Source organism: Aedes aegypti, chromosome 2 (assembly GCF_002204515.2).
Source record: "Aedes aegypti strain LVP_AGWG chromosome 2, AaegL5.0 Primary Assembly, whole genome shotgun sequence".
Lineage (NCBI taxonomy): Eukaryota > Metazoa > Arthropoda > Insecta > Diptera > Culicidae > Aedes > Aedes aegypti.
Genome location: NC_035108.1, coordinates 395244324 through 395268563, shown reverse-complemented (window position 1 = coordinate 395268563; position 24240 = coordinate 395244324). Strand labels below are relative to the sequence as shown.

Here is a 24240-nt window from a genome sequence, read left to right as displayed (position 1 = left end):
TCATTGATAACCTTCCACAAGGCGGTGCGCACTGATCCACCATTGGCCTCACAAACCCAAGTCATCCCGGGCTTACGTAGATCACCGAGTTGGAAGATCGGATGCCCGTTATCAATTCAAAACTTTGTTTTTGCTCCCGGGTGTTTTCTAGAGTATGGTCTGTTTACAACGTCGATCAGCCAATCCCAGTTCGTCTTGAAATCAACGAGACTCTCCTTTCCTTCTGTTTATGGACTATTACGAGCAGGATCTGCCAAGTCGGCCACAGTCTGGAAGTTTACGTCGTGTCGCGCGGTCGATCATTTCTTTTTTGAAACGGATAGTACGCGGTATTAGTCCAAGACTCAACAGGAACTTGCAATCGAATCAAGAGTTTATCATCGTATCAAGCAGCTCATTGAAAATCGAGGCGTTCGAAAGTCAATGAGCCAAGAAGCACCAGTGCACCCGAGAATCGCTTCCCAGGAGTTCATTCTTCGGTGTGATAGTGTAGTAAGAAAGTGTGACAGCTAGAAATCTCTAGTGAAGTTTATCGAGCCTGAACATATAAAGCAAAAGCCAAGGTGAGCCCGAGGCGAACACGTAAAGCGAGGAACTTGAAAGCAACCAGAAATGATCTTATTGAGCACTAGACACAAACTCAAACCAGTAATAGACAGCTCTTGACGATTGGGCTCAAGAAAAGATCATTTCCGGAGTACGCAGCAGAAGAACCAACTTTCGGAGGTAAATCTATAATAGTGAACTGTGAGTGTTATTAAAAATGTATGATCTGTGGTTAGCACTTTTTTTTGTCATCTCGATAGTGAAGAAATGTTTTCTACAAAAAAAAAACAGAAGACTCTTCAATGTTTAAACTGTTTCTCAAAAAACTGGATGATACATTGATCACGTCCTCGTGACATCTAGATAGTGGAAAAGGAACAATAATTGACAGCTCACTCAAGAGAGCTGCAGTGACTTCTACGTCCTTTCATGAACATTACAGAATATTTGGAATTGTTAGCAGTGGATAGTTAATAACCTTATACGTCTGGATAACGCTTGTTCTGGATTCAAATTTCTTTATAAGGAACGGGCATTGGATACGTGAGTGACTTTCCGCTTAGTAAGCAACAGTGGTACGAACCATTTTCTGGCAGTATTCAGCAAAATTTGATTTGATCTAAGATTTTGAACAAATCTCATTACAAAGTTTCAGATTTTTTCAGCATTATTATACCATTAAACTGAAATAAAAAAGAAATTTCAGTTTGTCCATCAAACATAAACTAAGCGCTTTTATTTTTACAGCATGGAAAAGTGGTTCGAGAATTCGCCAAGAACAATATTTTTTACAATAAATGAAGTCACAAAAAATGATTCAATTTTCTGATTCACAAATATTTGTTTCAAAACATGACGCAACACGTCACATTGTATTTACGTCAGATCATGGTTGATAATACACAGTAAACAATAAAAATTGACGTAATTTTCAGCTATGTATGACTCATTCCACGCAATTTGTTTCAATTAAATTTTCAAAAACTAGGCAATTCACTCGAAACGTAAACGGAGTTGCATGATGAAGGTAAAATAAACTTTATTCGACCACTAGTTCGACCTGCAATCAAAACACGTGTACCAAATTAAACAACCCTTATTCAGCCTGACTTAATAACCAGGAGAGAACAATTGTGACTTTCACTCGCTACAGCGTAGGTTTAAATCTCACTTTAATTTTAATATATTTCTTTGTTGATTTTCAAACTCGATAAAACGATTTCTAAAATTTCTAAATCAATTTAGATATAAAATAGGTAACTCTCACCAAATTTACGAGAGAAGCTATATTGACGTAATTCTACAGCGTAGATTCCCGCATTGCTAGCGTATTGAACTTGATGTGATTTTCAAATGTTGACTACTATTACAGACCTGGAAAACGCTTAGTTTAGACTAAACTACGCTATTAATTCAATCATAGTCGACACGTGACATAAACGATCATTCCAGACTCGCTAATCGGTATTATATGTAGCAATCGGTGTCAACGGTCAACTAATTCGTGTGGCAAGGCTTGGCAACACTCCAAACCTCCAAAGCCGTTGAATTGTTTCCATAATAGAGTTGGAAACATTCTTACTGCGAAATATTTCTCACGCCTTATCGCGCCTACAGGTCGCACCAGTTCAATCATTGCTTGCCGCTTGTCGTCTCCTTATCAGACTGGCAAATGTTAGCAGGAATACAAGAACAGAAAAAAAAACTCTCCGTCTAGTCGAAATTAATCGCTTGGAAATAGTAGAAAAATCTACTTAGGTCTGGAAATGGCCTACGTCATTCGATGAATGTTGACTAAACGAAAATCATTTCGTATGACGTTTGTTTCCCGAAATTGTTAATGCAATAGATGATAACTTCAGAGAACAATCTTGTTTTTTCTAGTGCAACAAGTACCTATTATGCTACAAGAAAAAAAAAACTGTGCAATTTCAACGCATTCTGTCACCAATAAATGCAACCAGCATTTTTGATTAATCTAGATAGATTAGGGTAAGTGTACCAGTTATGGCCATAGTGGTTCCCTATTTCGCCATACGTAATATTTTGAATGCCTTCCCACTTTGAAAAGTTTTTTGTGTTTCAGCAGTAAAATATAGGATATATCTTGATGTTAAAGCATTCAAAAAGATTAAAAATGTAAAAGTTCTCCAAATTTTGCATATGGCCAAATAGGGAACCACTATGACCATAACTGGTACACTTTCCCTATCTTCGGTACGAAAAACAAAATATCCAAATCGTGGATGTGAAATAGCCTATAGTGTTGAAGGACTTTAATTATTTTTTAAATCGGTTTAGTCGTGTTGACTTCATTTGCTTTCAGTCGCTCTTTCAGTCTTTGACAGAGGCGACGGCCTCTCTTTAGTTCTCTACAGAATATTAGTTTAGCTCCGACAAGGTACATGTCGAGCCTTCCACAGTCTGCCGTGTTTAATACGTTTAACAATATCGATTTTTTTGAAGACTTTGGTATAATTTGTAGTTCATACCTCGCCATCAGAACCGATTTTTAAGTTCAGCTTCGATGATTGTCCACAGCACTTCTCTTTTGAAGACTCCAAAAGCTCTCCGATCGAACTTTTTCAACATCCAATATTCATGACCGTGAAGAGCAATCGAGAGAATAAGTGACTTGTTACGCGAGTTTCATCTTTGTCTGCAAACTGCAGGTTACGAAGCTCGTTACGAAGTCCGTAAAAGCCCTGTTTCCGTCTGCAAGAGGTCGCCTTATATCGCTATGTTGAATAATAAATTTGAAAATTACTTCAATCTGTCTAAGATTACGAAAAACAAATCATTACTACCAACAACTCGTTTTTTTACTGAATGAGTCGGCACCTTACCGAAATGCCGGAATTCATCATGAGGATTCATTCATGCAGGATCTGTCTCAGGATAAACACTTGGTCCGTCGGTTTCACAAAAATTAGCATTGTCGACGAAGGACTCTTTAAGCGGCCTCATCTCAGCATGGTGAACAGTATAGGGGAAGATGGCCCAATACGCACAGATGGGGTAAAATGGCCCGACTCATTGAATCATTCCTAGAACGTTTCAATATGTATAATTTGCCAAACGGCGTTCAAATACGTTTACCCAAGAAGTGCTGCTACAATCCATGGACATAAACTCATAGATTTTTACTTAATTTCCCGGTGATATTCAACACTTTTCACTTTTTTGCCTAAATATTAAGGTTTTCCGTTGACTTTATTAACCAATAAGCCACAGAGCAAACTCATGGGGAAGCATGGTTGCTAACTCTTCGAACTCCATACTAAATGGCATTTTACCCCACCCATTTGGTCATTTTGAACCGCCCCCATTTTTTAATCAACTTTTCGACACGATTTAAAACCGTAAAAAAACTCACATTTGGGAAATGTTTTCATTGTGGTAGCTAGCAAATATTGTAAAGATACTGTTAAGACTTCGAATGGCCTTCAAATGTAGATCTTATTATAAGAAAACGACACAAATCCTTAAAGTGGCATTTTCGACCATTTTGCCCTACCTGGGTTTATATTGTCCTAGCTAGCGAACAGTTCTTCTCCCTACCATATCCTCAGTAAAGTATGATGTACATGGAATAGCTACCCACTACTCTGCTTGAGTACTTCAGCAAGGAGCTCATTTTTCCCAGCAGTTTCATTGCTCTTCAGCTTCCCAATCACCTTTTTAACCTTTATGATAACACCCTAAATCATAAGTTCTTCGGCATGAGAGGTATATGTACTAACCGTTTGTGCTACTTTTCCCCGAATGCCAGCTCCTCGAATGTCGTTTCCCCCCAACGCCAGTTCTCCGAATGCCAGTTTCCTGAATGCCCCATTCCCTCGAATAGCCCAGTTCCTTGAAAAGTTTTAGTACTCATAATTGTCATAACTTTCTGCATTTCAAGGTTGTCAACGAACCTGCCATCGGATGTGCATCCTTCTTTATTTCATTGGCGGTTTCATCGTCCTCGGTATTTTTTGGCAATATGTGTTTAGTCAAGTATGATCAACTATCTCCTTCTTTGGATAGCTTATCTTTCTTTCTAGTTCAGCATCTTGTCACTAAACATTATTCATGCATCTTTTTGAACTCAATCACATTTCGTGGAAATGGGTCATTCGGGGAAATGGTTTCCGGGGGAACTGGTCATAAGGGCAACCGACATTTGGGGAAAAGTAGAACAATCGTTCTAACCACTATACCAGGGCCGTCACCTTATAATAATTTTATGTAAACTCAACCGATTCAAAATCTTCTTACATACTTATGAAGACAATTTCAAAGCTTCCAAACAGAATAAATCAATAACATTGTTAAGAAGTCGTTTTGATAAACAAACTATATATAAACAAGAACGTTCAACAAAAATTGCAAATTCTGATGGACTTTTCACGTTATTTACTATCGAATTGAAGTGTATGAAAAATCATATTGTATCTATTATTTGAATAAGGTACATATTCTTCAATCCATACTTTTGCAATTTCTTTTTGTTTATAAATTAATTCAAAGGAGATCAAGAATGAATTGAGGACCGCATGAAAATATTCTCGCAAAAATCATTTGCTAAACATCTAGAGAAAAATCGGCAATTTACGTTTGAGCGGTGCTGTGTTATTTACGTAACCATGGAAACAAGTGTATTTGGCATCACTCAAACGTCAAATTAGTGAAATCGTACATTGGTTCATAGCGGAAGTAGTGACAAAATGAACAGAGTTGGCAAATGAACACCTACATTTTAATATAGAGATAAAACAAACTTTGATGAAATATAATTACGCATGCACATTTTAAGGCATACAATATAGTGTACATGTTGAAACGGAGTTCGATTGAACTGAAAACATCAACGAGAAACGAATGTCAAATGTCTTGAAAATCTTATATAAAATACGTTTTAGGGGAAAGGTATTCAATATCGGCAGATAGAGATTTGTTTGACAGATTAAATGTAATTGTGGTAACATTGTGCTAAAAGATTATGTAGCTGGTGGGACTTAAACCCACAATTTCCATTATGTACACGGACGCCTTACCAATTATATTACAGCTACACTACGGTAAACTGAAATATTTGGCTAATGATATTTGAAGCATCCCCAAGCTTATGACATTTGTAGCATCCCACAATCCTACTTATCGCCACCATATCTCAATTGAATACAGTCGGTGTGAGAAAACGCAACACTATTGTACCTTCATCCCCATATGATCGCACGGGTTGTCGATTCGGCTGAGGAATAGGTACGTGGTTGCTGCCGTACACACTAACCAACGACGGCTGCGATTCAAGTTCCGCCGGCTACAAAATCTTTTAGCACAATGTTACCACAATTACTTTTAATTTGGCAAACATATCTCTATCTGCCGATATTAAATACCTTTCCCCTAAAAAGTAAAAATAGCTGACCGAAAAAGTCGAAAATAAAAAAGAGAAGACTTATATAAAATAATTTCACATTCTAGAGTAAACCAATTACAATGCAGTCTCCACATCTTGATATCTCTCACTATGTCAATGATTGAAATTTTCTTTGATCCCTTCATTCTGCATACAATTTTTCTCTCCATATCTCTATATCCTTCTTATCTCAATATTTCCATATCTCGATGTGATTTTCATTCCCAATTTTCTCTCCATATGTCGATATGCTCATTATCAAAGGATACTAGACTAGTGTTGATAGACTCATACTCAAATCTTAATCGATACGCTCTCCCGTGAGAACAAACTTATTAGAGATCTGTTTCACAAATCTCACGCTTGAGATTTTGATCCAAAACACTCAATCAACTTAAGCCGTAAAAAGAGATTCAGTCGCAAAACCCGTCAAAATCTCTTCAAACCCGAATATTGCTGTTTACGTTAGAAAGGATTACTATAGTTTTATCAGCCTAACAAGAAGTTATTGCCGTGTGTGAGTAAACTGTGTAAATACGAGATAATGAGTCAAACAGGTGAGCCAAGTCATCCATGATTTTTTGTCTGCTGAGAAGCGTGATCAATCGTGAGTTATGAGAAATTGAGTTTTTCACAACATTGTACTAGACCAAATTTTCGTAATTCTGAATAATGTAGGAATACTAAATTACATCTAATTGTTTATTATTTTCTCTATTTTCAACTAATTGTTTATTGTTTTCTCTATTTTTTTTCTATTTGACAACGGAACGGTTTCAAATTTAGTATTAATTAAAAGTATGTTCTTTGTCTCGATCTCCATCTATCTCGATGGTCCCTTCGATATCGAGATGTGGAGAGTCGACTGTAACTTGATTAAATGGAGCCGAAACTATTTTGAATGGCAAATTGGTGATACCGTTGAACGGAATATCTTTGAAAAAGTTGGGTAAATACAACATACTAATTAACAATGCCGGGCACACAACAAACCAAACGCAATAACTTATGTTCGAAAACTTTTTTTAAAATGCTCTCTCTTTTTTTACTGAAAATCAAAGTTATTATTTTCACTTTTTTTAACTTTCGCTATAACTTTCAAGTCATTATTCACTGTATAAAAATAATGCTAGATCTAGATAGATTATCTTCGGTACGAAAAACAAAATATCCAAATCGTGGATGTGAAATAGCCTATAGTGTTGAAGGACTTTAATTATTTTTTAAATCGGTTTAGTCGTGTTGACTTCATTTGCTTTCAGTCGCTCTTTCAGTCTTTGACAGAGGCGACGGCCTCTCTTTAGTTCTCTACAGAATATTAGTTTAGCTCCGACAAGGTACATGTCGAGCCTTCCACAGTCTGCCGTGTTTAATACGTTTAACAATATCGATTTTTTTGAAGACTTTGGTATAATTTGTAGTTCATACCTCGCCATCAGAACCGATTTTTAAGTTCAGCTTCGATGATTGTCCACAGCACTTCTCTTTTGAAGACTCCAAAAGCTCTCCGATCGAACTTTTTCAACATCCAATATTCATGACCGTGAAGAGCAATCGAGAGAATAAGTGACTTGTTACGCGAGTTTCATCTTTGTCTGCAAACTGCAGGTTACGAAGCTCGTTACGAAGTCCGTAAAAGCCCTGTTTCCGTCTGCAAGAGGTCGCCTTATATCGCTATGTTGAATAATAAATTTGAAAATTACTTCAATCTGTCTAAGATTACGAAAAACAAATCATTACTACCAACAACTCGTTTTTTTACTGAATGAGTCGGCACCTTACCGAAATGCCGGAATTCATCATGAGGATTCATTCATGCAGGATCTGTCTCAGGATAAACACTTGGTCCGTCGGTTTCACAAAAATTAGCATTGTCGACGAAGGACTCTTTAAGCGGCCTCATCTCAGCATGGTGAACAGTATAGGGGAAGATGGCCCAATACGCACAGATGGGGTAAAATGGCCCGACTCATTGAATCATTCCTAGAACGTTTCAATATGTATAATTTGCCAAACGGCGTTCAAATACGTTTACCCAAGAAGTGCTGCTACAATCCATGGACATAAACTCATAGATTTTTACTTAATTTCCCGGTGATATTCAACACTTTTCACTTTTTTGCCTAAATATTAAGGTTTTCCGTTGACTTTATTAACCAATAAGCCACAGAGCAAACTCATGGGGAAGCATGGTTGCTAACTCTTCGAACTCCATACTAAATGGCATTTTACCCCACCCATTTGGTCATTTTGAACCGCCCCCATTTTTTAATCAACTTTTCGACACGATTTAAAACCGTAAAAAAACTCACATTTGGGAAATGTTTTCATTGTGGTAGCTAGCAAATATTGTAAAGATACTGTTAAGACTTCGAATGGCCTTCAAATGTAGATCTTATTATAAGAAAACGACACAAATCCTTAAAGTGGCATTTTCGACCATTTTGCCCTACCTGGGTTTATATTGTCCTAGCTAGCGAACAGTTCTTCTCCCTACCATATCCTCAGTAAAGTATGATGTACATGGAATAGCTACCCACTACTCTGCTTGAGTACTTCAGCAAGGAGCTCATTTTTCCCAGCAGTTTCATTGCTCTTCAGCTTCCCAATCACCTTTTTAACCTTTATGATAACACCCTAAATCATAAGTTCTTCGGCATGAGAGGTATATGTACTAACCGTTTGTGCTACTTTTCCCCGAATGCCAGCTCCTCGAATGTCGTTTCCCCCCAACGCCAGTTCTCCGAATGCCAGTTTCCTGAATGCCCCATTCCCTCGAATAGCCCAGTTCCTTGAAAAGTTTTAGTACTCATAATTGTCATAACTTTCTGCATTTCAAGGTTGTCAACGAACCTGCCATCGGATGTGCATCCTTCTTTATTTCATTGGCGGTTTCATCGTCCTCGGTATTTTTTGGCAATATGTGTTTAGTCAAGTATGATCAACTATCTCCTTCTTTGGATAGCTTATCTTTCTTTCTAGTTCAGCATCTTGTCACTAAACATTATTCATGCATCTTTTTGAACTCAATCACATTTCGTGGAAATGGGTCATTCGGGGAAATGGTTTCCGGGGGAACTGGTCATAAGGGCAACCGACATTTGGGGAAAAGTAGAACAATCGTTCTAACCACTATACCAGGGCCGTCACCTTATAATAATTTTATGTAAACTCAACCGATTCAAAATCTTCTTACATACTTATGAAGACAATTTCAAAGCTTCCAAACAGAATAAATCAATAACATTGTTAAGAAGTCGTTTTGATAAACAAACTATATATAAACAAGAACGTTCAACAAAAATTGCAAATTCTGATGGACTTTTCACGTTATTTACTATCGAATTGAAGTGTATGAAAAATCATATTGTATCTATTATTTGAATAAGGTACATATTCTTCAATCCATACTTTTGCAATTTCTTTTTGTTTATAAATTAATTCAAAGGAGATCAAGAATGAATTGAGGACCGCATGAAAATATTCTCGCAAAAATCATTTGCTAAACATCTAGAGAAAAATCGGCAATTTACGTTTGAGCGGTGCTGTGTTATTTACGTAACCATGGAAACAAGTGTATTTGGCATCACTCAAACGTCAAATTAGTGAAATCGTACATTGGTTCATAGCGGAAGTAGTGACAAAATGAACAGAGTTGGCAAATGAACACCTACATTTTAATATAGAGATAAAACAAACTTTGATGAAATATAATTACGCATGCACATTTTAAGGCATACAATATAGTGTACATGTTGAAACGGAGTTCGATTGAACTGAAAACATCAACGAGAAACAAATGTCAAATGTCTTGAAAATCTTATATAAAATACGTTTTAGGGGAAAGGTATTCAATATCGGCAGATAGAGATTTGTTTGACAGATTAAATGTAATTGTGGTAACATTGTGCTAAAAGATTATGTAGCTGGTGGGACTTAAACCCACAATTTCCATTATGTACACGGACGCCTTACCAATTATATTACAGCTACACTACGGTAAACTGAAATATTTGGCTAATGATATTTGAAGCATCCCCAAGCTTATGACATTTGTAGCATCCCACAATCCTACTTATCGCCACCATATCTCAATTGAATACAGTCGGTGTGAGAAAACGCAACACTATTGTACCTTCATCCCCATATGATCGCACGGGTTGTCGATTCGGCTGAGGAATAGGTACGTGGTTGCTGCCGTACACACTAACCAACGACGGCTGCGATTCAAGTTCCGCCGGCTACAAAATCTTTTAGCACAATGTTACCACAATTACTTTTAATTTGGCAAACATATCTCTATCTGCCGATATTAAATACCTTTCCCCTAAAAAGTAAAAATAGCTGACCGAAAAAGTCGAAAATAAAAAAGAGAAGACTTATATAAAATAATTTCACATTCTAGAGTAAACCAATTACAATGCAGTCTCCACATCTTGATATCTCTCACTATGTCAATGATTGAAATTTTCTTTGATCCCTTCATTCTGCATACAATTTTTCTCTCCATATCTCTATATCCTTCTTATCTCAATATTTCCATATCTCGATGTGATTTTCATTCCCAATTTTCTCTCCATATGTCGATATGCTCATTATCAAAGGATACTAGACTAGTGTTGATAGACTCATACTCAAATCTTAATCGATACGCTCTCCCGTGAGAACAAACTTATTAGAGATCTGTTTCACAAATCTCACGCTTGAGATTTTGATCCAAAACACTCAATCAACTTAAGCCGTAAAAAGAGATTCAGTCGCAAAACCCGTCAAAATCTCTTCAAACCCGAATATTGCTGTTTACGTTAGAAAGGATTACTATAGTTTTATCAGCCTAACAAGAAGTTATTGCCGTGTGTGAGTAAACTGTGTAAATACGAGATAATGAGTCAAACAGGTGAGCCAAGTCATCCATGATTTTTTGTCTGCTGAGAAGCGTGATCAATCGTGAGTTATGAGAAATTGAGTTTTTCACAACATTGTACTAGACCAAATTTTCGTAATTCTGAATAATGTAGGAATACTAAATTACATCTAATTGTTTATTATTTTCTCTATTTTCAACTAATTGTTTATTGTTTTCTCTATTTTTTTTCTATTTGACAACGGAACGGTTTCAAATTTAGTATTAATTAAAAGTATGTTCTTTGTCTCGATCTCCATCTATCTCGATGGTCCCTTCGATATCGAGATGTGGAGAGTCGACTGTAACTTGATTAAATGGAGCCGAAACTATTTTGAATGGCAAATTGGTGATACCGTTGAACGGAATATCTTTGAAAAAGTTGGGTAAATACAACATACTAATTAACAATGCCGGGCACACAACAAACCAAACGCAATAACTTATGTTCGAAAACTTTTTTTAAAATGCTCTCTCTTTTTTTACTGAAAATCAAAGTTATTATTTTCACTTTTTTTAACTTTCGCTATAACTTTCAAGTCATTATTCACTGTATAAAAATAATGCTAAGATAGATATCGAGTTATGGAGGGAAATTTGCCTCACACGTGATATCGACTAGTGCAGATATCGAGTTATAGAAATATTGATTTATGGAGAGCATGATGTATGGGAAATTTGAAGAGATTGAAAAATCAATCGAGTTATAGAATATCGAGTTGTGGGGAGTAGACTGTAAAACCAAAGAGTACTAGTATGACATTTTATGTCAGAGCATCATTTGTTACAATCGAGAACATTTTTCGTTCCACGAAAAATCAACCGCGTTGCAAGTGGAAATCTAACCACGAAGTTAGTATTCATAATATTTGTTATGTCATAGAACATTCTATAACACCCCCCCCCCCTTTGATTGAAATAGCAGCAACGAAAAGTTGTCATAACATAACTATGGAAGTTCTTATAGAACAATACAATTGTTTAATTTCACAAGCTCCGAATTTGTGTTGTCAAAAAATTTCTTTGTTCATATATTTTTGTTCCCCATGATTACACTAGTCATTTTTAGCAAAGCCTCATTAATCAGTGAAGGGAGAAGCATAAATAATATGGTAATAGCGTCAGCCACATTTCTTTTGTTGTCTTTCCCAGAATAAACATTTTTGATTAATAAAACATAAATATTGTGCTCACTATTTTTCTAATCAATCGTTTTGGTTTATTTCTAGATCGCCAATCACCACCCTAGGCAGATCCTAAACACAACCAGGTTTGTCAAACAAACCGGAGGACAAACACTCGAAGCTTCGGGACCATCAAGCTTCGATTACCATCCAAACTTTCCTCTTCGTGATCATTTACCCCAGCAGAAACGTTCATTCTTGAACTTTTCCACTGCAAACGACGTCAACGTGCCCCCCTGTCAGAGGCTATCGGAGAACTCCGCAGTACACGCAACTTATCACGTCCTTTACCACCGAAGCAATAAATTAGTCCCACCAACTGACTAAAATGGCACTCGACTTTGCTGCGGGATGTCTTGGAGGTATGCCTTTGACTTTGCATGAATGTTTGCCTGCTTTCAGAGGACTGTTCCCAACCATCCTTGTCCTTATCAGAGTTTGTAGTCTCACGTTTCAACCATACCATTGCCATCATAAGAGCGCGCTCTCATACATATATTGTTTTGTTATTGTTGTCCACAAGGTTGATAATGCTGAGGGAATCATCTATCCCACTATAAATCAGGTTACCATTGTCAAAGGTTAACCAATGCTATCAGGCCGGGACTAACAACAGGATTGATTACGAGAAGCACAAACTGCGCAGAGCGGGACAGGACCGCACTTATTGGCACGATCAGAGGGCAAACTTGAAGCCAAGGTTTTATTTTCTTCCATCATCACTTTTTCACAGCGCAGCATATTTTACCGAGATGTTGGGGAGATTATCATTATTCGCCCGATTAGTCGTTCCAGGGTTTGCCTTCATCAGCTAACGTGTCATCGCCTTCGAATGCATGAGTATAACGTAGGGTACGTTTTTTCACTAACAAACGGGTCTATAAATGTAACATGGATGAAACCTGAATTTGCGATCAAAATATTTACCACCTTCATCCATGTCAACAAACTTACGAACACATAGTTCAAAAATAACCATATTTACTGTTAAATGTAACGTTCTCGGTTGAATAAAATATTGATAAGGCGCTATCATTATCTTTTAGGATGTGCCGGCGTCCTTGTTGGCTACCCGTTCGATACGGTCAAAGTCCACCTGCAAACTCAGGACTACCGGAACCCATTGTACAAAGGAACGCTGGACTGCTTCCGCAAAATCATTGCCAAAGAGAGTGTTCGTGGGCTCTATCGTGGAATGTCCAGCCCGATGGCTGGCGTGGCAGCAGTAAATGCTATTGTTTTTGGAGTTTACGGGAACGTACAGCGGCGAACTGCTAACCCTGATTCGCTGTATTCTCACTTTTTGGCCGGGAGTGCAGCAGGGTTGGCACAAAGCTTCATTTGCTCTCCGATGGAGTTGATCAAGACAAGACTACAGTTGCAGGAGAATCTACCGAAGGGAGCTTTCAAGTATAAAGGACCGTTGGATTGCTCGCGCCACATTTGGAGAGCCGAAGGATGTCGCGGGCTTTTCCGAGGATTGGGTATCACTGCAGCTCGCGATATGCCAGGTTTCTCAAGCTACTTTGTAGCGTATGAACTAATGGTGCGTTCGGTAGCAAATCCTTCGCCTTTTGTCATCTTGATGGCTGGTGGTCTCGCTGGAACCATATCTTGGCTGTTTACATTTCCCATAGATGTAGTAAAGTCTAGACTGCAAGCGGATGGCATGTCTGGTAAGCCAAAGTACAATGGAATTGTAGACTGCTTGCGAAAGAGTCACGCTGAAGAAGGCATCGCCTTTCTATCCCGAGGACTAGCGTCAACATTGCTACGAGCATTTCCCATGAATGCCGTTTGCTTCTTAGTTGTGTCATACGTTTTGAAAATGTTTGACGAACCCAACCTAAGCGTGGAATTGAATCCAAAAGAACCTTTACTAATGGTACAACAACCAGCTGGAGCGGTCAAAGTGACGCTGAACAAACGACATCACGAACAACACGATCACCACATTCTGAACATCAAGCAAAATACATTCCGGTTTCTGAGCTTCCTTGGAGCATTTAGTGAAGCAGTTTGCTGCGCGGAAATGGATGAGCTGGCACACGATTTACACCTTAATGAAGACGGTGGCTATTACTATGCTAAACTTAACGAATACCTGCAAAGTTCCAACCAAGAGTACTGTAAAAGATTTCCATTTTTAGACTAGTCTATGTAGTGCCTTTTTCGTTATGTATTAGAAAAAAACCTCAGTGTCTTTAATGTATTGTTGATCGAAAATAAAGTTTTAATAAATTATTTTTAAAAGACTCACACCAAACATTTTGAAATCCGAAATCCACTCACAAACTGTAAAAACACTAATTACTTCAAGGTCTGCAATATTTTAGATAGATTAAATTTTTGATTCGGAAAGTCCAGAATAAGATTTTCAACTATTCCAACGATAGTTTCGTTGATCTCTCGTTGGCGTTGCAAATCGGCTTGAATCAATATTTCGTTACGGAACTTGGGCAGATGAGTAGCGTTTGCAAAGTTTCTGTAACGTCGGGCACGATATTGATGGCGGACGATGTAGTCCAAGTTCTGTAATGATTCGAAAAGAAAACGTATTAATCAAAAACAATTGTTGATTTTTATTATTTATGTACCTCTTGCTTCAACAGCGTGGCCTGTTCTACTTCTGCTCTTATCAAGCTGGTTTGAATTCTCTCCTCTTCGATTTGGTGCTTTTTGTTTTCGATTTCCGCTTGCAGAAGTTTTTGAGCAGTATCAATTTCAATCAAATTTTTCTCGGCGTCAGATATTTCACCAAAAACAACCTTCAGCTTGTTCTTCAACTCATTGATTTTATGTTGCATGGTAGAACGAGATTTAAACTTGCTTCCATAGACCTTCTCCCTTGCGTTAACCGTGTCGTAGATGTGCTCTCTGTGGTGAACAGTGTTCTCTAAATCTGTAACCAGTTTTTCCTGCATTCGCTTGAGTTGAGCATAACGTACTTGCATCCGATGGATTTCAGCTTTCATGATGCCAATCTCACTGTTCTGAGCAGCCTCTTCTTCCTTGAACTTCTTCGCTTCGGAAGACATTTTGTACTTTGTCTCCCAAGATAACGCTTCACGATGCTTCTCCAATACCTCCTGCTTGCAATCTTCAATCTCCTTGCCCAAATCCTTGAGATCTTGCTCAAGGTTAAGAACAGACATTTCAGCTTCCTTCAAGCGTTCTGTAGTTTGCTGATGAGATATTTCACATTCCATCTCTTCTTTCTCATGAACTTTCTTAGTTTTGAATAACTCCAAACTGACAGCATCTAAGCGAGAGTTGAGCGCAGATAACGAGCGAACTATTTCACGATTTTCATTGACCACTTCCTCCAGTCGAGTTTCGATCTTGATAGCCTTCTGCTCGACCAACAGGAGTTCTGTAATAGGAAGCTTGGTAAATCTAGGGCATTATAACACATATTGACAAACTCACTTTTTCTAGAATAGTTAATTTCGTTCAACTGTTGGACACGCTTTTCCGAAAGGTTCACAACACTATTTTGCAGCTTCAACCACGTTTCCTGTGCCTCCCTAATCTTCGTATCCAACTCCAATATGTCTTGTTGTACATCGAGTAACTTCAGCTCATCCGGGTTGAGCTCTTGTCCACCGGCTTGGGTGATCAGTTGCTCCAACTGTCGATTCAGCCCATCCAACTTACGAAGCTTTGCCGAAATTATTTCCTTGATCACTTTAATTTCTTCGTCGTATTTCCGTGCCTCAGCATCCATTGAATCGTGCTCTGTCTATGGAATGCAAATTGACGATGATTTGTTAGAAATTCTTTCAAAATTGTAACGCACTCACCTTCATCTTTTGCACCTCCACTTTGGAACGCTCAACAACTCCACGCCACTTTTCAAGATCCAGCAGTACAATCGATAGTTGATTCTCCGTATCCGACATCGAGATTTCCAGCTCACGACGTTTTTCCTGTGTTTCTCTCAATGTTTTTCCTTGTGCTTCACCAGCTTTATCGGTCGTGATCTGATCTTGCAGAAGCTCCAAAATCTGCTCTTCAAGTTCAAATTTTTTGTGATTTTGCTTGTTTAAAGTTTGCCGCAACGATTTTAGATGATTCTCAATCAGCAAACCCTCCTGTTGAGCTTTAAGCATATCAGCTTCCGTTTGCTCGAGAATTAAAGCGTAATGGTCCAATTCACGTGAAAGTTTGTCCTCTTCTTCTTGTTCCTTGTTGACTGGAAATTTTAACAATAAAATTAGTAATGCACAGTACGAGTTTACACCAACTACACAGCGTAACAAAAATGACATTTTTGCGTGTCTCAAGGATCAAATTATGTGTCTCTAGTAGTTTTTGGATTGCTGAATCTGACGCCATTCTCAGAAATGTTCCAGCACGTCACCATTTTTAGCTACAGGTCGCTAAAGTTGTACAAAACACTGGTTTTCTTGATGTTTACATACAATTTAAAGTATAATTTATCAAACATTTTTGTGATCTCATCCACTAAGCATGTGAAACAGGACTTGAACTTTCATTTTGGATATAATTTGGTTGAAATTGCACGATCAAATTTAGTTTAAACCGATTTTTTCATCATGCTTGCTGTCTCCATAAAAAATTCTTCGTTTCTCTTATATGGGAAAATGCAATACTTCTTTAAATCACCAAAAAATAACTTTTCTGCATCGAAAGTATTATAAACTTTACTAAAAAGCATTTTTATACACATGAAGTTTAAGTTCTGTGGCAAATTAGGCATATAAATTGCCTTACAAGCCGGCAAACTTGCATGCAAGTTGGCTAAAATAGGCAATTTTTGCATTTTCAACAGCCAAAACCTCCAGAGCGATTTATATATCCATTCCATGAAAAACCGATCTAGTGGGTCACCGAATTCCGTTAAAATTTGCTATTTTGTTCCTTATCCAAAATAAAGATTCACGTGTTTTCAGATTTGTTGATAAGGGTGACCATTTCCGAAATAGGGTGACCAAGAAAATCGCGCTGCAAAACTTTTATTTGTTTTTTAATTATAACTTCTGAACCGATTGACCGATTTTCAATTTTCTTGGACGGAATGAAAGCTAAAGATTTTGACTTTTCAAGAAAAATATAAAATTTCACAAAAATTTTTGACATGAAAATAAATTAAAAATTTCCGTTTTTTCGTGCTTTGAAGGCCTTGGAACAGAAGGGATTATTACTGTTCTCATTTTTACTTGAAAGCTCAGAAAATTTTACGTTTACTGTCAAATTTTCAACGATGTATTCAACATCGGCACACACTGTAGGTCTCAACGCATAAGATTTTTTATTAAAAAAAAACACAACTTTTGAACAGCTCAACCGATTTTCAATATTTTTTACGGACTGATTTTTTATTTACAAAAAAATATATCTCAAAATTGAACAACATACATTGCTGAAAATTTGACAGTAAACGAAAAATTTTCTGAACTTCTTCTGAAAAAATGAGAACAGCAATAGCCCCCTTTGTCCCGAGGCCTTCAAAACAGTTATCTTGAAAAGTCAAAATCTTTAGCTTTCATTCCGTCCAAGAAAATTGAAAATCGGTCAAGCGGTTCAAAAATTGTAATTTTTTTATGAATAAAAATTTTGCAAAATCGCGATTTTCCTGGTCACTTTATTTCGGAAATGGTCATCCTAATTAAAAAAAATCCAAAATCACGGATAAGGAACAAAATAGCAAACTTACACGAAATTCGGTGCCCCACTAGATCGGTGTTTCATGAGTATATTCAACAAATATTTTCAGTTCTGAAAAATGGAAAAATACCAAAGGTAGGGTCGGTGTTCTCTTAGTGGACAGTCCCCTATAGTCGCACTAGTGGCTTTTTACGGCCGTTTTGCTATAAATCTTTTCAAAATATTTTTTGACATGAAGGTCAGGAGCTATTTATCTAAGTACCATTGATACACAGCTTGATTTCGTTCAAAAAATGATCAAAATAATTACAGTGGTATTCCGTTTTTGGCATGCTCCATTTTTGGCATTCTCCGTTTTTCGCAACAAAATGGATCCGTTTTTGGCAACATTTTTGAATACCACCAAAATATGTAATTTTTTGTAAGTATTATCGTGTCTGTTGTTTCAGTCATTTAAACAGCAGGCCAGCTACACACCGACTACGTTCCAGAGCTCCATCCTTTCCGATATTTTCAAATCCCATCAACTAGTACGGTCTCACGTACACGCTTATTTAATTCGGATTGGTCAAGCATTCATGGGATCATTATTCTCCACCAGTATCTCAACCAGAGACCAACCTCTTTTCCAGGCATTCATACTAGCCGACTTGAGTCTGCCAGTAGGTAATATACTTAATAATTACCACTTTTCTACTTATTTGGAAATCGCTCGTTTTCACAAAGCACAAGCACTGACACAAGAGCAACAAAAAGTGTATGACTCACACAGAGTTTCAATCAATCAAGTGTGTCGTTTTTTGCTCGCTCTTCTTATTTTTATAAAATTACATACATAGGGTATATGAAAACACACCGCAAAAAATAGAAACAAATAATGCAAATTGTCAAAATTGATGGCTTTTAACTTTAACTTTTAAAAAATTTAATAAAATAAATAGTAAATAAATAAACGCAATTTATTGTGATAAAGATTCTGAAGAACGTTCGTTTTTTTTAGATGATCCAACATTTTACACACAATTTGTAATCATAGATACGGGTCCCATAAAATTATCAAAATGTTCCTTACTAGCTGGGTCTATGAGTTTCCTAACTATACCCTGGAGAACCCTCAGGGGACTCTCTGAGATGCCCCTCCGAAATTTCAACGGATTCTGAAGAATGTCTGGAGATTCCTAGCGTAAACTGTATTGATTGTGTTATTGGTTATTGGGATGTGCGAAACCTGGTGATTCCTAACAAACTCTTAAAATTTCTAAGGCATGCTGTGAATTCCTAGCGTGATACTGTAGATTTCTTGGATGTTTAAAAGATTTCCAGGTAAAATTGGTGAGTTTAAGTGATAGCCTGGAAATAAAAAACTTTTGAAAATGTTCATCAGAGACTTTAAAAATGTTCAGGTAATTATTTGTTATGAGATGCTTTACTTTTTGAGAAAGATAAATTATAGGAGCCATTCTTAACTGACCGATTTTTTCAATTCCAAATTTTACATTAAGGCTTAAAACTTAAACTGATTTTTAGCGTTCGTTCAATTAAAAAACTCATACAGTTTTGTAATATCCAGGGTTTTTATCTTACAAAGACGTAAAGCGTACATTACATTTTTTGTATGAATAAAGATCATTTACGCGATAATTGATTTTACATGGTCCACAACCATAAACAGTGTACATAAAACCTAAAAAAATAATTGAAGGCATTTAAGCGATCAAAAGTATGTAGAACGAATGTCACAATTAAAATACGAGGCTATAAATGTATACCTTGGACTATCCTAAAGAATTCTGTTTGGAAGTGAACCATTCCGTACTCTGGACGTCATGTGGTTCCATAAGGATGATGTAATAACATTCTCATGATGTTTTTAAAATCAATAATTCAAAAATAAAATTTTAAAAATGGGTTCCGATTTTGTCACTGTTCCGTTTTTGGCAACCGAAAATTTCGATTTTATTGCCAAAAACGGAATCCCACTGTAGTTATGCTTAAAATTTGAGCTCCCTTGCGCCTATAGTAAACCTATTGTTCCAATAGTAGCACTACTGAGAGAAACTATTTTTATTTATATAAAATAATTGATGAATTGAGAACTTTTTTACAACAAACGAAAGTCTTCGATCCACACTTTGTAGGAAAAATATAAAAGTTTTGTATAAATACGGTTTTGATTAGTATTTTGCAACGCCGTGATGCTAGTGCTACTATAGGAACAAAAATTAGAAAAAGTGCTATTATAGGCACATGCATTCCTATAGTGGCACAAGCGATAATAACTACAAACATATGAGTTTTCGTAGTTTTCATATTTTCCCACAAAACCAAGATAAAAAGCTTTCAGATGATGTAAAAATATTGAAGCTAGCTTTATTTTTCGATTTTTCACGAATATTTGTTCTTAGCTATGCGGCTATTGGTGCATCGACCCTATACCAACTCTCAACCAGACAAAAATCTGCCGAAGCTTCTTGATATTTTATAAAAATTTTGAACAGTATTCGTATCAACAATTTTTTTGTCATTGAACAGTTCAGATTCCGGCATGGACATCCGACCCAATGTCCTATAGTACAGGTCCGGTTCTTAGTATGTGTTTGCTTATATTAGTCACGAAAAACTATCACTTGAAAACTGAAGTTATCACAAATACTAATATGATGCTTCGCCCACACCTCTAAATACCCCACATCGCATCCGACCATTCATATTTTTTTACGTGTAATGAAATTGATTCGTTCCAACCAATCTGAAGGCTATTCAACTGGTCTTGCTTTCAATATTAAAAAGAGCATTCGACAGTGTTTGTCATAAAAGTTTGATTGGAAAATTGGAAAATATATACATTTTTACCAAACTCTGTTAGAATAATTTAAAGTCTGTCCAATCGTACAATTCAGACTAATTATCAAACTCTAGGAATTCATATTAGAGCTATAGTTATTTAAATCAGTATTCTAGGACCAATACTGTACTTTATTTTTCCATCTGGCTTACCTAATTTACCTGAGGCATGTCAAAAATTTTTGTTTGTGGATCATACACTCCTCTCGGACAAAGGAATAAACCTTTGTGTAATCTGTAGCAACTAGCAAAAAAGTTTAGATATTCTGGGATTGAGCTGCTTTCCCCAGAATTGCGTTTCCGCGATAGTCATTTCCCGGAAAGCCAGTTTCCCGAATGTCATTTTCCCGGAAAGTGATATAGTTCTAAAAGGTATTACTGCACCAATCTTTGGCGACAGGGTGGTAAACTAGAAAGAACGATAAGAAGTCTAGAAAAGGAGATATTTGGTCGTTTTCGCCAAAACACGCATTGCCAAAAATGCAAAGGGCGGGCAAAAATAATTAGAACTATCCATCAAATAAAGGATAGAGCATACCAGACGACCACCCTGAAAAGTTAGAAGTTATGACAAGTATGAGAGCCAGAACTTTTCGGGAAAATGGGCTATTGGGGGAAACGGGATATTCGGGGAACTGGCATTCGGGGAAATGGCGTTCGAGGAAACGGCATTTGGGGAACCAACGTTCGGGGATAATTGACATAACGATTTTTTTCATATTTGCCAAATTGGAAAATATCTCCTAATCCTCCCAAAATTAATCTTATGAAATTTTTTCATGAACTGAAAACTCTCAATTTGAAAACTTAAAGTAAACATGTCGTTCTTATTGTGGGTTCCAGATTAAGGGGTCAAGCTAGATAAAAACCCAAGCAGAAACGAAGTACATACTACCAAAACGTGATATTGAGTTGATTGACATAAGAGATAAAATATCTAAAGATAATACAGTCGCCTCTCCACATCTCGATATCGAAGGGACCATCGAGATAGGGGAGATCGAGACAATGAACACATTTTTGATGAATACTAGATTGAAAAACACTCCGTTGCCAAGAAAGTAATACACAAACAGACGTCATTTTGCGCTCCTAATTTGTTTTGAATCCCAAAACTTTGGTCTAGTAATTTTCGATATTGGTCATATCGACATACAGAGAGAAAATTGAGAACGAAAAATCAACAGAAACACATCGAGATATGGAGATATCGAGATAAGGAGGATATCGAGATATGGAGAGTGAAAATGTATGCAGACTGGGGAGAGATATCGAGATGTAGAACATCGAGATGTGGAGAGTCGACTGTATCAAAATTCAATTTTTGGAGCTTCTGGAGTTTGGTGTTTGCAGATCTGATGAATAGTTTGCTGCCGTGATTCCCTTTTTTGGCATGCTCCAATTTTGATAAGTAACTAGATAAATGAATGACCCACCGGCTCCTTCTTCTTCTTCTTCTTGGCATTAATGCCCTCACTGGGACAGAGCCTGCTTCCCAGCTTAGTGTTCTTATGAGCACTTCCACAGCTTTCTTTGCCAAAGTTGCCATTTTCGCATTCGTATATCGTGTGGCAGGTAACTAGAAGCATTAACCTAAGAATGCTAATGTCGCTACTGTTCGTGTTACCAACATCTAGTTTGCCACGCGCTGACAAAGTGTCAAATAAATTTTATAATCATCCACTACAACATGGCATCGAACAAACAATGAAAAGATACAGTTGAAGGTGATAATAAACTAATTCAGTTTTGTGAGAACAGTGCCATTAGCGTTCTACTACTAATATTTCTATTGGCAGGTACGATTATACTCTATGCCCAGGAAAGTCAAGGAAATTTCCATTACGAAAAGATCCTGGACCGCCTCCTTCTATACACCGTTTAGTTACCTCACCAAGCCAAATACAAACTACATTTTTTCTCAATATGATAATTGAAGCGTGCGATGAGTATGATTGAGAGTGTTTTAGCTGTTTGTCTGTTGTATAAGTGTGTATGTTGATTACGATGACCCTTGTTGGACAAACTATTAAAGTTTTAAGTTACACCCCACAAATTTGTTCATTTGGATCTTCAGAAGCTACAGTGAAAATTTGAGCGTCAAATCTACTTCCAACTTTACTCCTTTGACCATATATGGCGCTGTAGTTGATGAATTTGAATTTGAACATACTACTGTAATAATCAATGCAGAAAATTCTTTCCGTGTAGAAACAAAAAAGTTACATCTTTGGAAACCATAATTCGAGTTTCCCCCTTGGAACGGTGGTTTTTTTAAGAGACGATCCAATATTCTTTACTAGCGGAACACTGTGTATTTTTTGTGGTATTTCGAGTATTTCTGGTGAAATCTGAATAGGTGAAATCTGAATTATCTGGATTATCATACTTTGGAGAATTTCCATTAAAGACTTGAGAATTTTCAGCAGTATCGCAACGGAATCTTAGAATTCCCCCAAAATTCCTACCGAGTTCTTAGGCAGATGAGATGTATATAACATATATGTTGTTAGGAACGAATGAAAAGTCTAAAATAATTGTAACAAAGGAAACAACAAAAATATAAAATATTTGTTAAAGCAACAAGCTAGTTCAACAGACCTTGCTTTTCGAGTACATGAATATCCCCTTGGATCCTGGCCTTGAACCCCGACAACTTTTCGTTTTGCTCCATTTCCTTTGCTACTGTCTTCTTAGTAATATCCGTCTTGCTCTTAATGACCTTATGTTCTTCGTAAACGCCTCTGTAACCGGATTAAATTTGATTACAAAAGCATCATTAAGCTATGATTACATGAGCTCCTTACTCCAAATCATCTTTGGTCTTCGAAAGCACCCTATCCCTTTGCTGGATTGCCACAATGACCTCTCCCCAGGACTGGAACAATCGCTTATGCTCGTGCTGCAATGCCTCCAGATCAGAATTGGCATCCGCCAAACTCCGATTGATTTGCTCGGTCGCACCTTCCTGCTCCTTGAGCTGATCTTCGATACCTTCCAACTCACGCTCCTTCCTGCGCACTTCGGCATCCAAATTGAACACCAACAAGTCCTTCTTGCGCTTCTCTTCAGCAGCCGCGATTTGGTCTTTTGCATCCTTACTGGCAACCCTCTTAGCCACCGATATTTCGTCCTTGATTTCTTTATCCCATTTGGAGAACTCCGCTTCCAATACAGTTAGGTTATCCAACTCTTGCAGATGTTCATTGTAGACTTTCTTAAACTCCTTATACTTCCGATTTTGGTCGTCATATTCTTTCCTATACTCCGATGCTGCTTGTTCGGCCGTCTGCCTTCTAGCAGATACCTCCATGATTTCCTTGTTATAGATATCCAATAACTCCTTTTGACTGTCGATCTCTTCCTGCAGATCGTACAACCGAGCCCCGACTTCCTCGGATTCCTTCTCATTTTGCTCTAGACGATGATCCAATTCAGCAATCTCCTCCTCTAGTTGGTCCTTCACCCGAAGCAAGTGTGCCTTCAAGGCCGCTTGAAATCTCTCCAACAACGGATGATCTTTCTCCAATACCCCCGATTGTTCCACAACCGAAGCATTGAATTCATCAGCCTGAACGCTGATCGAAGTTGGTTGTTCTTCGGGATTCATGATTAAGCTACAGAGCAAAACTTGTCCACTTTAGTAACAATACCGTGAAACTGGCGTCAGTGATAAACAGATATCGCGGTTGCCCAGAGTGATGACTTCCGGCACGTTTATTGATCAA

At 37.3% G+C, this 24240-nt stretch overlaps 2 protein-coding genes across 3 annotated transcripts; one reads left to right on the top strand and one right to left on the bottom strand.

Moving 5' to 3' along the window:
- The first annotated feature begins 244 nt into the window (after window positions 1-244).
- LOC110673989 (mitochondrial basic amino acids transporter-like) lies at window positions 245-14290 on the top strand. Of its 2 annotated transcripts, none has more exons than XM_021847026.1 (3): window positions 245-726; window positions 12083-12399; window positions 13084-14290. In XM_021847026.1, exons 2-3 carry the CDS (start codon window positions 12366-12368, stop codon window positions 14190-14192), a joined length of 1143 nt encoding a protein of 380 aa, XP_021702718.1. In that variant the 5' UTR covers window positions 245-726; window positions 12083-12365; the 3' UTR covers window positions 14193-14290. The 2 variants fall into 2 exon arrangements, with proteins under 2 accessions (XP_021702718.1, XP_021702719.1); XM_021847027.1 differs by having other exon boundaries at window positions 245-747.
- On the bottom strand, window positions 14248-24214 carry LOC5570690 (coiled-coil domain-containing protein 40). The gene is made up of 6 exons (XM_001659230.2): window positions 23320-24214; window positions 23114-23256; window positions 15841-16232; window positions 15467-15779; window positions 14635-15410; window positions 14248-14569 (listed from the first exon to the last, which is right to left on the bottom strand). The coding sequence occupies exons 1-6, from the start codon at window positions 24120-24122 to the stop codon at window positions 14348-14350; spliced, it is 2649 nt and encodes an 882-aa protein (XP_001659280.2). The 5' UTR covers window positions 24123-24214; the 3' UTR covers window positions 14248-14347.
- Window positions 24215-24240: the final 26 nt, after the last annotated feature.